The sequence below is a fragment of the Monodon monoceros genome, unplaced genomic scaffold (assembly GCF_005190385.1).
Source record: "Monodon monoceros isolate NGI ecotype Baffin Bay Population unplaced genomic scaffold, NGI_Narwhal_1 Contig90_ctg1, whole genome shotgun sequence".
NCBI classification, from domain to species: Eukaryota; Metazoa; Chordata; class Mammalia; order Artiodactyla; family Monodontidae; genus Monodon; species Monodon monoceros.
The window spans coordinates 1-17,783 of record NW_021703691.1 but is presented as its reverse complement, the minus strand read 5'-3'; the positions used below and the strand labels follow the sequence as shown (position 1 = coordinate 17,783).

Genomic DNA, 17,783 nt, shown 5'->3' with positions numbered 1-17,783 from the left:
CACTGCTACCGCCAGGCGGCCCCTTCTCCAGCAGCAGGCTTCCGTTCTGGAATCCACCCCAGGGAGGCGGAGGCAAACACACGGCCCTCACAGCAGCCCTCACGGCACTGGGGCGTCGGGTGCTCCTGGGAGGGGACGCCCAACCCTGAGCGGCGCGAGTCCTGTCTCCCGGGGCCCTGAGAGTCCTCCACTTGACTGCCACGCCGTGCCCTCCAGTCTCAGCAGGCAACGAGACGCCCTTGGGTGACCAAGGAGACCCCGCCACAACACACCACCAGCTCCGAGGGCACCCGGAGCGCGAAGAGGGACCAGAAGGCAGAGCCCGAGCCTCGGCCGAGCCGGTGCCAGAGGCACCAGGACACAGGCCCGCTTGTCACCACCTGCACGCACCTCCGCCCCGCCCCCCGCCGCCCCTGCCAGGAGAACAGCAACCACCAGTGGAAGCCCCAAACTGTAATAAGCAACCTGCCACCAAAAAAATTCCTGGTCCGGTTGGTTAATCTGATCGACAGACACAAAAAAAGATAACACAAATCACAATAACAACGTATTCAGAAATGCAAGAAATTAAAAAATCAATGTAATTCACCACACTAAGAAAATAAAGGACGGGGACTTCCCTGGTGGTCCAGTGGCTAAGACTCCACACTCCCAATGCAGGGGGCCCAGTCGATCCTTGGTCAGGGAACTAGATCCCACATGCCGCAACTAAGAGTTTGCATGCTGCAACTAAAGATCCCGCATGCTGCAACTAAGAGCCAGCAACTAAAGATCCCGCATGCTGCAACTAAGAGCCAGCGCAGCCAAATGAATATTTAAAAAATGTTTTTAAAAAAAAAGGATGGAAAATTATGATCATCTCCACAGCTGCAGAAAAGCCCTGAGGTCCTGAGGCCAACTCCCAGCACACTGTGGGGAGGGACGTCCCCCACCTGACACAAGTTTGGTGCGGAAGATTGGGTGCCACCGCCGAGAGGGGGTTCAAGGCAGGAATGCCTATACTCACCACATCTACTGAAAAACTAAACCTATTTTTTAATGAGCAAAAGATCTGAACACGCACTCGTCAGAAAAAAATATCCATACAGCCAGTTAACGTTTGGAAAGGTGATCGGCGTTGGGAAAATGCAAATTAAAACCAGGAGGCAACACCAGTACTCTCACAAGAATCGCTGACTGGACCGGCAGAGCAGTGGGCCTCGGACGCTGCTTGGGGCCACTCAGAGTTTCTAACAAAGTCCGGGGAGTGAGTGACGTGCCACACAAACTCACAGTTTTGTTCATAAGAGTAAAAGAAAGAAAGAGCAACCGCCCATCAAAAGGCAAATGGGTGCATCCACTCCAGTGCAGCCGTAGACGGAACATTCCACAGCTGCGGGAAGATGCCGGCAGGCTGCGCCCCACCGTGACAACACGCCTCAGGGGGGCGGTCTCCTCCACGGTCAGACCAGGCCAGCCCCGCCCCCCTCTTCTTCCTGAGGGATAACAAGGAGTATTTTATCTTACGACGCTGTGATTTTACACAGGAGAAAATCCAGAGGAATTTACAATTAAACTCTTCAAATTAGTAAGTGAATGAGAAGCTCAATCACACAAAAAGTGATTGGTTTCTATATACTATAAACCATTAGGAAATCATGCTGAAATATTACATATTTATATCGAAAGACATTAAATACATAGGAATGAATCTAACAAAAGGTGTTCAAGCCCTCTACATAGACAATTACAAACATTACTGAGAGAACAGAAATTAGACTGATAAAAATGCAGGCCCACTTATGGGACACTGTTCAATACTGTTAGCACAGCATATCTCTCCCAACTCATCTCTACATTCAAAGCAATCCAATCAAAATCCAGCAGGCTTTGCGTGGAGATCAACCAGCTTTTTCCAAAATGTACATGGAAACGCAGAGGGTCACAAGTAGCAAGGACAATTCTGAAGAACAACGAAGATGGGCAAATTAAACTGCCAGGTATCAAGACTGTACAATTATAGTCACAACAGGTGGTCCTGGACCCAAGGGCCAAAGGTTCAGAGCAAAGAGCAGAAGCTGAGCCCCACTTGACTGGTGACAAGGGCTCCGCTACAACCCAGCAGGAAAGGACAGTCTTCCCAGTGACAATGACCATGTGGACATCCACAGGGAAGAAAATAAACCTTGACCCTCCCTTACAGCACAAAACACAAAATGAGTCCAGATGGATCACAGACGGAGAGCTCGCAGAGGACGGTACAGGAGACCAGCAGACGACAGAAAAAGGCAAATTAAACTGACATCACCAAGTGTTAGCACGGATGGGTCCGCCTGACCTAGGCTTTGGGGGTGCAGAACTGTGCAGTCACTTTGACGAACCATTAAACCCTATCTGCTGCCTCCACAGAAAAACCCCAATGTATGTATGTTCACATCACACCTGGACTGGAAAGAACCCAGATATGTATCAGCACAGGAATCGGCAGAGAAGCTGCTTGAACGTCCATCCGATGGACACCACACAGCCACAGAGGAAGAGCCTCCTTCCAACAGCAAGGGCCTGTCCATCCGAAGGAAGCAGAGATCCCCACCATGAGTCCGCATCCCCTGTGGGTGGGGGCGGGGTGTTACTGTGGGGACTGCTCGCGGGGGAGGGGGGTGTCCCGAGAGCCTGGTCTGGATCATCGTGATCCCAGGTTCTAGAAAGGAAATGTGCATTTCTACTTCACTAAAAGTGCTCACAGAAAGCTTTTAACCCTCAGCCAGAGCAGAGCAGGGCAGACCTCGCTGAGCCTCCCTCACTAGTACCCAGGCACCGTCACAGGGACCAACCATACACACTCTACAGTGTGTTTACTTCCTCAATGCTAACAGGATGGCTAGACGTCAAGTTCAACCTCTATCGGGTTCAACCTCTATCAGTTCAACCTCCGTGTCAGACCGTGGCACACCCTGAAAACTGCTGTGGCCCAGCAACCAGCGTCCCCCACGGACGCTCAGCCAGCTCCCACACACCACGTAGAGAGAGAGGAGGGCTGGCTCTTAACCCGCACCCCACACACCTGCCCTGGAACCACCTCGACTATGACTAACTGAGTCTTATCTGTAAATGACCAACAACGACAGAAGCCAGTAGGAGTGAGGGCTCTATCAGCCGCCAGAAACAGCACAAACAGGTGGATCTGACTGTCCCGCCTTCGTCTGCTGAAAAGATGACCCTTTCGCAATGGAGCAGCCTCAGCACCTTGTAGACAAGCAGCTGAGCACACACGTGGGTGCCTGTGGGGACCCTGCTCCCCAGGACAGGTGTGCACCTGTCTCCACTGCCCCGCAGCTTCACAGCCAAGGCCGAGGGCCTCCGACTGCCTCCTGCCTTTTCAAGGTGGCTGTTGTTGCGCCAGGTCCTTTGAATTTCCAAACACACTTTGGAAGCAGCTTATCGGTTTCTCCCCCAAAGCCCTCAGGGGCTTGGACCTGCATCACGACAGCTCTATGAGACTGGCTTGGGGAGCGCTGGTATCTGAACACTATGGAGCCACCCTTGGCCCGTAGGCCCTGCTCCTCTCCAGCGGCTCAGAACTGCCTGAATTTCCCACAGCAAAGTTCTGCAGGTTTCAGGGTGCACATCTTTCATCAAATTAATCCCTAAACAGTCTGTGTAGCCTTTTTTTTTTTTTTGCGGTACGCGGGCCTCTCACTGTTGTGGCCTCTCCCGTTGCAGAGCACAGGCTCCGGACGCACAGGCCCAGCGGCCACGGCTCACGGGCCCAGCCGCTCCGCAGCATGTGGTATCCTCCCGGACCAGGGCACGAACCCGTGTCCCCTGCATCGGCAGGCAGACTCTCAACCACTGCACCACCAGGGAAGCCCCACACACGTGTTTTTAAACTTCCACGCCTGACCGCTGGCTAACAGCGCTCAGAAAAGACACTCTGCACGCTGCTCTGCCCACAGCCTCGCTCCGCAGGCCTCGCACCCCGCCGCTTCCGCGCACACCTCCTGGGCCTCCTCCACAGACCGCCCTGTCGTCTGGGGGAACGCAGCTGCCCTCCCCGCTCCAGTCAGGGTGCTCCTCTCTCTCAAGGCCTGACCTGTCCCTCCCCTGCGAAACCTGCGTGGACACCTGTGGTGTCACACAGCCATGCCCGGGGAGCGTCCAGGGTGGACAGCACTGCCCTGTGGAGGGGAGGGGGTCGCAGCGGGTGGCGTGTGCTTCAGCCGGCGTCCCGCAGAGAGCGGGGCAGGGCGCGGGGCTGGCTCCTCGGCCAGGCACAGCTTGTTCCTCGGGCCTTTTTCTCTATCTCCCTCTCTGCAATCCCCAGCGCCACTGGGACCGCAGGAGTCCACCTGGGACGGCAATACCCCGACCCCTTCACTGCCACCAGAAGGCCTGTCTGGAGCCCCGAGAGGAGCGGGGGCTCCCAGGGGCTTTGGATCCATGGATCCCTGCCACCCTTCCTGTGAATTCAGCATCTGGATGCGGCCTCCTACTCTCTCCTCAGTGGATTCCTCTGGGATTCCGGGAACCAGCACTCCCAGAGTTTCCCAGCGCTGGGAGGAGCATGGAGCCCGAGGCCTCTTCCCAGACCTGCTCGTAAAACCACGGGACAAAGCAGCAACAAGCCACATCCAGCTTCCACACTGAGGGCTTCTCTGAACGTCCTCCTCCTGGATCAAGGGGGGCCGGGCACAGGCCACAGCACCCCACGCAGAGCACGGGCGAGGCCACCTTTGCAGGTGGGCCCTCCCTCAGGAAGCCTGTGAGTCTGTAACTCCTACAGACCAGCCTGGGGGTTCCTCTAAGAACAGTCTGGAGGGAACACTGGGTGTCACGGCTTGTGGAGCACACAGCACACACCCCCGAGCCCAGGGCACCAGCACACTAACAGGGCACAACGATGCAGATTTACAACCCATTTTCCTATTCACATTGGCAACAAGCAAACGGGGAGTACAATTAATTACCCAGCAGCGTTTCAAGTCAGGACCACTCGCACAGCTACCGTCAGATTCGGTCTGCCAGCAACCATATGGCAGGAACCCATGGTCCTGAGGCACAGACGGTGGGGCCGAACTGGGGTTCTCTCAGACAGCAATTTCTGTCCACGGACCTAGTGCTTAAAGCTCCACTTTGGCCCCCAAATAACAAACATCCTTAAAAAAAGCCAGACGTGTCCTCCACAGCCACCCAGCACAGCAGTTCCTCCACTGCCGCCCGAAGAGGGTCTCGCGGCACAGACGTCGCCCACTGCAGAGGGACAAGCGACAGTGACACCCCCAGCCCTCCCCCGGGCCCGGACGAGGCCCACGCGGAGTGGTGGGGGAGGACGAGCTCACCTTTTTCCCGGGCTGCTTCTCCACCATGTCGCTGCTCAGGGAACGCTCCTCCTGCTGTGGGGTTCTAGAACACCCACCCTTGGGCATCGTTTCCTCCTCACCAGGCCTTTATTCACGCCGCCATCGCTTCATCGTCAACCGTCTGCTTAAAAACAGAGGGCACGGGGTTAAGGTCCAGTGACCCCACATGAAACCCAGGTGCCGCCTCCAGTCGGTGATGCACGATGCATGGACGCAGCAGCCTTCTGAGGGGGCCGCTCCTGATGCACCGGCCCGGCAGGCAGCCCCGGCAGCGGCACGTCTACCCTCCACGAGGGAGAACAGCAGAACCCCGGGGTGCACGCGGGGCCCTGCTCCGGGGGTCAGGCGCCACACATGCTCGGTGGCAGCACCCTCTGCCCACGGGCAGGGTCACACCTCGAGGTCCAGGGGATCACGCCCACCACCCTCTCGGCCACCTGCCGTCACCTGCAAAACAGCCCCCTGCCCCCACCCCCAACAGAAGGTCAGAATGAGGGCTACTCTGCCACTCAGAAAGCACCCAGCACCCCGAACTCCCCAACTCCCGCGAGTCAAGTGTCCAGAAGGTAGGCAAGTGACGCCGCTGGGGAACGCCCGGAGGATGTCAGGCAGCTGTGGCGCCCACTCCTGCACGTGGGCCTGAGGCCTGGGCCCCTGCACTTCCCAGGACACATGCTGTGGTTATCGTGTTTTCTGTATTTTATGTTTTGGCATCTTCAGTTTGCTTTCTGGGGACAGACCACCCTCCCACCAGGGCCAGCCCTTTCTTGGCGATGGCCAAGAACCCCCCACAAAACCACCCACCACCCCACCTACCTCTCACACACAAGGCGCCGACTCCCCCGAACATAACGCATCCCAGGTACCACATAACCAGAGACCACCCCACAGCCCGCGGAACTGTCCACTCCGCCCATCGCCTTCCCCATGGAGACCCCAGTGGAGACGCTGGCCGACTCGCCTCTCAATCCTGTCTGCTGCTCCCAACAAGCCCGGTGCTTCCCTGGCGGCCGTGCCGGCACAGCCAGGCGCTCTGCACCTGTGCGTGGAGTCGTCTCTGCCTGTGGCCACACTGACCCGACCCGCCCCTGCCCAATGTGGACAGCTGTCCCCTCCCCCCCCCCCCCCGTCCTCCTGTGCTTGCTCCACGAATCACATCCGGGGTGCGTGCTGCGCTCAGCAGAGGGAACAGGGAAAAGCGCGTCTGCTCCATCCTCCTGAAAGCCTTCCTCGCAGACATCCTCCTCACAGGGTCAGAGAACAGTTCACACAAACCGAATCACACCTCTGGCGCCTTGTCGTGTTGGACGAGGGGTTTTGTAAATAGCTCACCCAGAATTAAACAGCCTCTACTCTGTATGGTTTTGGAAACACGCTGTTCAGAAGCGTTCTGGAGTGGCAGCTCCGACCTGCCCTTCACCAGCCTCTGGAGAGCCTGTCTCCTTTTCCACGTTAACGGATCAAAGGTTCCCCGAGTGTCCCCTTGCTTATTCACTGGCCAACACACATCTAGCTGTAGTCAGTGGAGGGACCACGCCGCCTCCTGACACCGCCTGCGCAGCACACCGCAGAGGAGGTGGGCCAGGCTCTGCCTCCACACGTTCCCCGTGGCTGCGGCCGGAAATGGTGGTTCCTATCTGCGCTTGAAACTGTGAACGCCAAGCTCTCTTCCAGTTTTCCACGACCAAACTGGACTGTCTCAGCCTGAGGAATGGCATATCAGAGCCTGACTCAGGACAGCTGCTGAATCCCAGGGCTACCTGGGAACTCATCAGCAATGTTTCCACAGAAATTTAAAGATTATCCGAAAGTTAATGTTTCTGAAAACCTCCTGACTGCCTGCTCCCAAGATGGAAACTCAGGCCACGGAGCCGTGGACGCGCGACGCTCGTGCCCCCAGACGCGAATCCCCAAGTGTGTGGAGCCAGGCAGCGCACGCCGGGCGGACCCACGAGTCCCGGACCCCGACCTTGCCGCGTCCAAACCAGGAGGGCGCGTGGACAGCCGGCCCAGGCCTCAAAAGCTGATGTCACCAAGTGCCCCACAGCGGCTCTGGCCTTTCCTGGGAAGCCCTGCACGAGCTGCCCAGAGGCTGGGGGCAAGAGGGGGGCCCGCTCCTCCAGGGCCTCGGCGCCCACGGCGGCCCCCCAAGGCGCACCCCCAGCTTCTGGAAACACCGGCAGACCCTGCGGCTCCTCTAGCGCCTCCTGCTCCGCTGCTGTCGTCGGCGTGAAATTTCAACACTACACTCGCGTGCACGTCTCCGACCCGGGCTCTGGCACGTCCCTGCCACCAGGAGACACTCGCCACTGCCGTCATTTTGGGCGCAATCCACTAGCTGACGGAGGAGGCCTGCGCCTCACCAGGACGTCTGTGTTGGCAGCTGGCCCCGAGTGCCAGGTCTCCACTCATTCCTGAGGAGGGACAGGGCTCGACGGGCCCAGGTCCGCCCCAGCTGTGTCCCGGTCTCACAGGCACACTTCTGTCCTCTCCCCTACGTGCCCAGCAGGACCCTCCCTGAGGCTGCCCAGTCCCTCGGGCTCCACACCACCCTGCGCCCCTCCGCTGGGCAGCCTCTCCTTCCCGTCTGCCTGTCCTGGGCCCAGGGAGACGTCCATTCACAGAGGCTGGCAGGACAGACATCCTTGTCAAGAGACCTCGTGTCACAACGAGGCGTGTCCCTCCCCAAAGGCGCTCTGAGCACCATGGGCAAACCCAGCCCCGCGGGCACCGCAACAAGCGACTGCCCCGACCACAGCACCCTCCTCCTTCCTGACACAACTCGGCCCTGCGAGTCCCTCTCCGTGGGCAAGAGGCGCAACTCTCGGGGGAGAGGCTCCCTCCAAACTAACCCTGAGGAAGGTGGGTGGCTGCACCCCTGCCACACCCGCCGTTCAGCAAACTCCTGCCTTTGCGAGTGACAAGCTAAAAGCAAGACACGAGGGGGAACCTGAAGGCAACTTTACTGGCCTCGTGGGGATCAAAGCTGGAACCTGAGTGGAAAAGGCCACAGCACCGTGGGCCCCAAATCCACGGACAGGGAGAGCCCGGCCCCGCAGCTCCAGGAGGGAAGGCGCAATGGGGCGGGACGAGGGCCCACAGCCTGCCGACCTGTGCCAGCCACCCCCACCCCCCACCCCAGCGGCCTCGTCCCCGCAAGCTGCAACCACAGGGGCAGAGAAGGCAGCTGGGAGGGAGGCTCAGAGTGGGGCCCGGAGGGACAACACACACAGGAGCAGGGTGAGCAGGGGCTAGAGAGGACCGGGTCAGCAGCAACCTGGGCTTCAGGAGAGTCTAGAAAAATTCAGAGACAGAAGAAAAGACTCACAAATTTTAAAACGAGAGGATACGCTAAGTCCTAGAGAAGCGATCCACAAAGCCCGCTGTCACAGCAAGGCAAAGACGCTACCCGAGGAGGAACCAGAGACAACGGCCCAGGACAGGACCCCAGCCAAAGGGCAGGAGCCCACTGAGCCCCGCCTCTCCCGCACGGGGGCCTCTGTGCAGGGGACGCGGACACAGCGCAGCAACGGTCCCGAAAAACGATTTCCAGACTCAAACACCAAATGTAGCCACACTGGCAACCAGGGTAACGGCAAAAGAAAGGCACTTGCGAGCCTGCAGCAAAGTCCCCCAGCCCTCCCCCTCCTGCGAGCCGGTGGGGGGGGGGGGGTGGTTGGGCAAGGGCAGCCGCAGGCACAGCCCAGCCTCTCCTGTGGGGTCAGAAAATCAAGACTAATATTTTGTAAACCAGAAAAACTGCATGGAATTAGAATTTCTGTGTCCATAAGTAAGGTCTCCCTGGACAGAGACCGCACCCAGAGCACTATCGTGGGCTCCACAAGGGACACTGTGGCCTATCGGTGTCACCCGAGGGCCCCAGGACGCCCCAAGCCCTCTCCGGCCGGCGTGGCCCAGCACCCGCTGGCACGTGGCCGCCGTGAGCCAGCCGGCGTCCCTAGCACTGCCTCAATAAAGCAGCAAACGTCGTCCACTCTGTCGCTCTGCAAACCCTACTCCCTGCCCTCCCGACACTCTGAGCAGACGGACGGTGGGGCTGGCGGGACTGCACTGGGCTCTGGAAAAGCCCCTGCGGCGGGGCTGTGGCCACACCGGCTGCGTTTGCATGGGGCACAATGGCTACTTGAAAGACTCTCTCAGACAAGCTATGATTATTAAGGACTGGTAGGTGTTTTCTCAAAAATGAACAAAAGGAGGCCATCGCTTCAAGGAAAACTAACAGTAGTTGTGGCCAGCAATAAAATTTGAGCTTTCACATGAATTCTGGGAAACTTGTATCCCTTCCATTAGCTTCCTAGCACCCAGCCTGAAGACGGGTCAAATGAGGTTGGTGGTGATCATGGACCGTCCACATTTGGGAGACCCACACACCTCAGGGGACCAATGCTTCACAAGGGAGCCCCCAGGGTCTTCAGATCCCCCGAGTCCAGTCGGAGGAGAACCCACCCTCACGTGGAGGCTCCCAGGCGACTCCCTGTTCCCTATACGTGTCTGTGAGAGGCTGGATCGTTTTCACACACTTTAAGCAAAACCACAGAATGCAACAGACGGAGTAAAGGTGCCAGGTATTAGAAAGAGCTGCAGCTATATGAAACAATGCCACTCTTCTCACTAAACTTGTTTTCTTTTAGAAAAGTTACTTTTCAGTAAAAGTTCAGTGAAGTTTACTGTGGGGTCCTCACTGCAAACCCCCAGGTGTGTAAGGGACTCAGGGCCCAGCAGCTGAGCAACAGTACAGAGGCTCCTGGGCAGAGGGCACCCAGATGGAAGTACTTGCTGTCAGGAAACAATGAGTGCAAACCAGGAGCAGGGGCTGGGAAACCATAAGATGACTCCTGTACAGAAGCCCAAATTGGCATAAGAAAAAAAAGGAAAAGGTCTTTAAAAAAGAAAGAACTTGGAACTTCCCTGGTGGTGCAGTGGTTAAGAATCCACCTGCCAACGCAGGGGACACGGGTTCGAGCCCTGGTCCGGGAAGATCCCACATGCTGCAGAGCAACTAATCCCGTGTGCCACAACTACTGAGCCTGCGCGCTAGAGCCCACGAGCCACAACCGCTGAGCCCACGTGCCACAACTACTGAGCCTATGCTCTACTGCCCACGTGCCACAAACTACTGAAGTCCACGAACCTAGAGCCTGTGATCCGCAACAAGAAGCCACCGCAATGAGAAGCCCGCGCACTGCAACAAAGACCCGACGCAGCCAAAAACAAATAAATAAATAAATCTTCCTTCCAAAAAAACAGAAAGAAAAAAAGAACTCATGCTAATAAACTTAAAATGAAAAGGAAAGGACTTCAAATTGCATAAATAAATATTAATTTAAAAAATTAAAGTCAAAGTTAAAAAGCTGAAGAACAGTACTGACACAGCCTGATGCTGACAAGGGCCGACCGACAGGCCAAGCGCATGTGCACGGTGACCCATGTTCCGACCAAGGAGCCCGCCACCTGAGCCCCCCGGCAGAGTCCATGCAGAGACATGAAGGTGATTCCCACTCACCCCCACACAGAACCCAAGTCCAGACACTGCAGACCAGAGGAGAACAGGCTGCTGGACAACAGGGTAGAGAACACCTTCACAACCTCAAGGTAAAGAAAGAGCCCGCAAAACCGGAAACACTAACCATAACGGCAAAGTCTGAAAATTCCGACACTTTATTTTTAAATTTTATTTATTTTTGGCCGCGTTGGGTCTTCGTTGCTGCGCGCGGGCTTTCTCTAGTGGCAGCGAGCGGGGGCTACTCTTCGTTGTGGTGCGCGGGCTTCTCATGGCAGTGGCTTCTCTTGTTGCAGAGCATGGGTTCTAGGCATGTGGGCTTCAGCAGTTGTGGCACGTGGGCTCAATAGTTGTGGCTCGCGGGCTCTAGAGCACAGGCTCAGTAGCTGTAGCTCACGGGCTTCATTGCTCCGTGGCATGTGGGATCTTCCCGGACCAGGGCTCGAACCTGTGTCCCCTGCGTTGGCAGGTGGATTCTTACCCACTGCGCCACCAGGGAAGCCCAGATTCTAACACTTTAAAAACAACAAGTTTTGTTCATTAAAGGTCACCTTCCCACAAAAGAGAAGAATTTTCTACACACATAACTGACAAAAATCTCTTATCCAGCATCTATAAAGAGCTCCCACAAATCAATAAGGAAAAGAGAAAACGTCCACTACAAAAGATGGAAGTGAGACTCAGGCCTTTCACAAAAGAGGAAATCCAGATGAAAAACTGATCAGCTTCTTTAACCAACAGGAAAATGCAAACAAAAAACAAAATAAGCTATAGAGCATCAGCGAAGATGCAGAACAGAGGAAACGACGCATCCTGATGGGAGCGCGAGCGGAGCCACAGGACCCACCGCGCACGCGCGCCCAACAGCCCACAGCTCCTGGGGCGACACCCAGAGGCCACACCAGCGCAGGACGCAGGCCTGTACCGCACGCACCAGCAGCCCCTGTGGGAGCCTGCAACAACCCAACCATCTCACAAGTCAAGGCAAAAAAAAGTTACTTTGTATGTTTCCCTAAGTTTCTGAAAACAGTGCTGAGGGATGCACTGCTCAGCTGACAAGACTATTAAAAACATCAAGCGGTGACTATTGTAAGTAAAAGTCTGGAGGAGGGTGGGATGGGCAGTCATGCCTGGGAGTGTGACCTGGAGTTTTCTACACAAAAGTCACATGCGTGTGTTCTTTGTGAGAATGAAATTGTACATTTTTATTTTGCAGACTTTTGGATATTATGTTACATTTCACAATAGCAAAGTTTAAAACACGGGGTAGGGCTTCCCTGGTGGCGCAGTGGTTGGGAGTCCGCCTGCTGATGCAGGGGATGTAGGTTAGTGACCCGGTCCAGGAAGATCCCGCATGTCGCGGAGCGGCTGGGCACGTGAGCCATGGCCGCTGGGCCTGCGTGTCCGGAGCCTGTGCTCCGCAGCAGGAGAGGCCACAACAGTGAGAGGCCCGCATACCGCAAAACAAACAAACAAACAAACAAACAAACACGGGGTATGTACCTGCTACACCCTGGCAGGCGCTTAGAAAGTGGAGGGCTAATTACCAGACCCTGTCCCAGGACAGTCTCCCTTCACGGGGCCCCATGCCCTGTGCAAGAAGTGCAGCTCCCTGGACACAATGGGGCAGCAGCTCAAGGCTCCCAGCCTGTGGCGAGACCCACCCTCCCTTGCACAGAGCACACAAGCCACTGGAACTGCGCGGCCAGAATGGAAATGAAAACCTGATCAATTAACGGTGAACTAGGAAGGTTGGGGGGTGGGGGTTAAAACAGAGGAGGAAAAAGATGTCTTAGAGAGAAGGGACCAAGCTGCAGAATAAATGAGAGGAGAAGACAGGCACAGGCCGCCACCCTGAGAGCCCCACAACGTGGTGACCAAGAGCACAGCAGGGGACGAGTCCACACGCCTCCACGGCTGCTCCACGGAGATAAAAGCACAAGCCAGAGAAAGAGCAGACTGAGAACCCAGAGGAGGACAGCCCTGGGGAGGGGCAGGATGGGAAAAGTGGCCCTGTGCGGGCACTACACCCACCCACCAGGCGCAGGACAAAAGGGGGAAGATCCAGCACCGGGACCAGAGGGGGCCCCACAGGGTCACCACATGGAGAAGGCGACTAGAGAGGCCGGTGCAGCTATGCTTGTGTCAGAAACATGCAAACCTGGCTCTGTGTTTGAAAACCGATCCACGCAATCCACCACATTAACAGGCCAAAGAAGAAGAATCACACAATCCTAACAACTGGTGCAGAAAAAGTATTTAACAAATATCAAGGCTCATGATGAAGACTCTTGGCACAAGAGGGGTCCAGGGAACCCCTCAGAGTGAGCAGGAGGGTGGACAGCATCGTCGGCCAGCATCACCCCTGACAGTGAGACACGGGACACGGCTGCCCTCCCACCACTGCTACTGGACATCTTACTGGAAGCACTAGCCAGTGAATGAGGAAGAAAGGAAATAAAAGGCAAACAGACTGGAAGGGAAGAAATAAAACTTTCTATGTGATAATGATGTGACTGTCTATCTAAAAAACTGAAAGGAATCTACCGAACTCCTGGAAACAGTGAGCTCAACAAGGTTGCAGAATACCAGATCGACACACGAAAACCCACCCACCACATGTCTACGAACAGCAAGAACATGTGGAAATAGAATTAAAAACGCAATACCATTTACAAGTGCGTCAAATAAAACTGAAATGCTCAGGTATAAATCTAAATTTAAAAAAAGTATGAAAACCTGTACAAATTGTAGAAAAAAAAAAAAAGAAGAAGAAGAAGATCTTTAAGACCTCAAGCTAGGCAAACAGTTCTTAAGACATGACACCAGAAGTACCGTCCATTCACAAAGGGAAAAACTGGTCAACTGTATCTCAGCAAAATTAAAACCTTCTGCTCAGTGAAAGATCTAGTTCACAGGATGAAAAGGCAAACTGCAAATCACAAGTCAAAGGACTCGTATGAATAAAAAATAAACAACAATCAAAACAACTGTAAACAACAAACATCCAATTAGAAAATGGACAAAAGACGTGCAGAGACATTTCATCAAAGGAGAAACATGAGAGTGAGAGCAACTCTGGGAACGTGCCCTGCAGACACAGCTCACCTACTTGGGGGTTTCCAAAACCACACTCAGTCCCACAATTGTTTTAGCATGTTCAACAGCCACTTGTTAGAAAGTGAAATAACACAGAACAGAAAGTATCAGGAGGCATCACACACACCATCTCATGAAGAGTTATTTTGTGAACATGTTTCCAGGGTGTGTGTTAAGGGCAAAGACAGAAATAAGACTGTTTTCCTAAATTATGAGAAGCTGTCAGGACACTTCAGAAACACTGGCCTAAGTAGTTAAGGACACAAATCTGTTGCTTTTCTATACACTAATAATGAACTATCAGAAAGAGAAAGAAAAAAAAAATCCCATTTTGAATTGCATCAAAGAGAATAAAATACTGGGTTGACCAAGAAGTTCATTCAGGTTTTTCCATAACATCTTACAGGAAAACCCGAACGAACTTTTTGGCCAATCCAATACCTAGGCATAAACTTAACTGTGGAGGTGAAAGATCTATACTCTGAAAACTACAGAACACTGATAAAGGAAATTTGAAGATGATGCAAAGAAATGGAAGGATATCCCATGCTCTTGGGTTGGAAGAATTAATACTGTTAAAATGGCCATATTACCCAAAGCAATCCACAGATTTAATGCAATCCCTGTCAAAATATGTATGACATTTTTCACAGAAAACAAATAATCCAATCCTAAAAATTACATGGAACCACAAGTCTTGCCTAATTGCCAAAGCAATCTTGGGGGAAAAAAAAACAAAATGGGAGGTATCATGCTCCCTGACTTGAGACCATAATATAAAGCTCCAGTCATCAAAACAGTATGGTACTGACACAAAAACAGACACTTAGGGACTTCCCTGGTGGAGCAGTGGTTAAGAATCTGCTGACCAATGCAGGGGACACAAGTTTGAGTCCTGGTCTGGGAAGATGCCACATACTGCAGAGCAACTGAGCACGTGCACCACAACTACTGAGCCTGTGCTCTAGAGCCCACGAGCCACAACTACTGAGCCCGCATGCCACAACTACTGAAGCCTGCACACCTAGAGCGAGTGCTCCACAACAACAGAAGCCACTGCAATGAGAAGCCCACGCACAACAATGAAGAGTAGCCCCCGCTCGCCACAACTAGAGAAAGCCCGTGCGCAGCAACAAAGACCCAACACAGACAAAAATTAATTAATTAATTGATTTTTAAAAAATAGACACTTAGATCAATGGAACAGGATAGAGACCCGTGCACCTATGGTCAATTAATCTACCACAAAGGGGACAAGAATATAAATGGAGAAAGGACAGCCTCTTCAATAAATGGCGCTAGAAAAACTGGACAGCTACACATAAAAGATGAAAGACTAGAACATTTCCCCACACCATATACAAAAATAAACTAAATATGGATTAAAAGATCTAAGCCTAAGACCACAAACCATAAAACTCCTGGAAGAAAACATAGACAGAACTTTCTTTGACATAAATCATAGCAATATTTTTTTTGGATCTGTCTCTAAAGGCAAAAGAAATAAAAGCAAAAATAAACAAAGGGGATCTAACTAAACTTAAAAGCTTTTGCGTAACAAAAGAAACCATTAAAAAGACAACCTACTGAGTGGGAGACAACACTTGCAAATGATACAACTGAAAAGAGGTTAATATCCAAAATATATAAACATGAACTCCCTTGCAGTCCAGTGGTTAGGACTCTGCGCTTTCACTGCTGAGAGCGTGGGTTCAATCCCTGGTCGGGAAACTAAGATCCCACAAGCCTCATGACGCGGCAAAAAAATACGTGTGTGTGTGTATGCATGCACGCACGTGCACGCGCACACACACACCATGTAGATACAGCTCACACACTTAAATATCAAAAAAACAAACAAACCCAATCAAAAAATGAGCAAAAGACCTGAACAGACATTTTTCCAAAGAAGACACATAGATAGCCAACAGGCACATGAAAAGATGCTCAACATCTCTAATTATTAGAGAAATGCAAATCAAAACCACAATGAGGTATCTCCTCACACCGGTCAGAATGGCCGTCACCAAAGCCTACAAATTACAAACGCTGGCGGGGTGGAGAAAAGGGAACCCTCTTTACAGTGTTGGTGGGAATGTAAACTGGTGCAGCCACTATGGAGAACATTATGGAGGTTCCTTAAAAAACTAAGAATAGGGCTTCCCTGGTGGCGCGATGGTTGAGAGTCCGCCTGCCGATGCAGGGGACATGGGTTCGTGCCCCGGTCCGGGAAGATCCCACATGCCGCGGAGCGGCTAGGCCCGTGAGCCACGGCCGCTGAGCCTGTGCGTCCGGAGCCTGTGCTCCGCAATGGGAGAGGCCACAACAGTGAGAGGCCCACGTATCGCAAAGGAAAACAAAAAACAAACAAGAATAGAGCTACCATATGATCCAGCAATTCCACTCCTGGGTATATATCTGGAAAAAATGAAAACTCTAATTTGAAAAGATACATGCACCCCAATGTTCATAGCAGCACTATTTACAATACCCAAGACATGGAAGCAACCTAAGTGTCCATCAATAGATGAATGGATAAAGAAGATGTGGTGTTTATACACACAATGGACTGTTACTCAGCCATAAAGAATGCAATTTTGCCATGTGCAGCAACATGGATGGATTTGGAGGGCATTATGCTAAGTGAAATAAGTCAGACAGACAAAAACACACACTGTATGAGATCACTTATATGTGGAATCTAAAAAATACAACAAACTAGCGACTATAACAAAAAAGAAGCAGACTCACAGATACAGAGAACAAACCAGTGATTACCAGTTGGGAGCGGGAAGGGAGAGGGGAAAGATAGGGAAAGGGGATTAAGAAACACAAACTACTATGTATAAAATAAATAAGCTACGAGGATATATTGTATAGCACAGGAAATTATAGCCAATATCTTATAATAACTTTAACTGGAGTGTAATCTGCAAAATACTGAATCACCTGAAATACATATAACAGAGCAAATCGATAACACTTCAATGAAGAAAAAAAAGAGCCCTGGGTTTGTGGTTGGATATATCTGTTTCTCTATCTGTAAAATATGGAAGTAAACCTTCCTCATGTTAAGAGCTCAGGATGATACCTGACACCTGCCCAGGGCTCTTATCAGTGGCCGTTGAGTCTCTCAGGCTGGGGAGGTGGGGGCTGAGGATGGAGCCCTTGAAGCCGGTGTTCCTCCAGGGCACTTCCAGATGCTTCTCCTGAAGGAACACCCGGTTACGGGCTTCTGCCTGAGAGCCAAGGTGTGCCCCCCTCTCTGAGGAACCAGTCTCCTCCTGCCATCACCTCCCTGCCCCCAAAGGGTGAGGTCCCGTCACTTCCGCGAAGAGCCACAGCCGCCGACAGTGACAAGGGGCGGGCAGGCACAGACTCCGCCCACTGTCCTCACGGTGGTTTATCGCCAGCGTCTGCCCCAGGCCTGCACGTGCAGATGGGGAGCAGACACGCAGTGGCGGGTGGCTGGATGCTGCCTCTGCCGTGCATCTCTGTGAATGCAAACGTGGACACATCCCCCTCTACCTGATGACACCCGTGGGTAGATCTTTTATCAGTTTCTAAATTAAGAAGTGATGGCAACATCACAGGAAACTCGACACTTTTCCTGCCAGTTGGTTGGAAAAGGCCTTAATTGTTACTTCGATAATGGGTTTCTGGCCATGTGACCATGCAGCCAGGAGGCTTGAAGACACAAAACCACCATTCTCAGGGCGGTGAAGGCCCAGGCCAAGGACACTGCCTCCACCAGAGCCTGAAGCAGCCTGGCTGAATACACACACACACACACACACACACACACACACACACACACACACACA

General features: G+C 53.2%; 1 protein-coding gene across 5 annotated transcripts in view; it reads right to left on the bottom strand.

The window, feature by feature from the left end:
• The window catches only part of LOC114891758 (ankyrin repeat domain-containing protein 11-like), a 31,855-nt gene extending 26,078 nt beyond the window's left edge, over positions 1 to 5,777 (bottom strand). For 2 of the 5 annotated variants that reach the window (XR_003792598.1, XR_003792597.1), the window contains exon 1: positions 5,319 to 5,777. Coding sequence is in view for 2 of the 5 variants with exons in the window: in XM_029216070.1 (XP_029071903.1) it covers positions 5,319 to 5,405 (87 nt within the window). In the remaining 3 variants the exon portion in view is untranslated. The remainder of the gene's footprint in view (positions 1 to 5,318) is intronic. The other 3 variants (XM_029216076.1, XM_029216061.1, XM_029216070.1) reach the window with 2 other exon arrangements.
• Between the last annotated feature and the right edge of the window lie 12,006 nt (positions 5,778 to 17,783).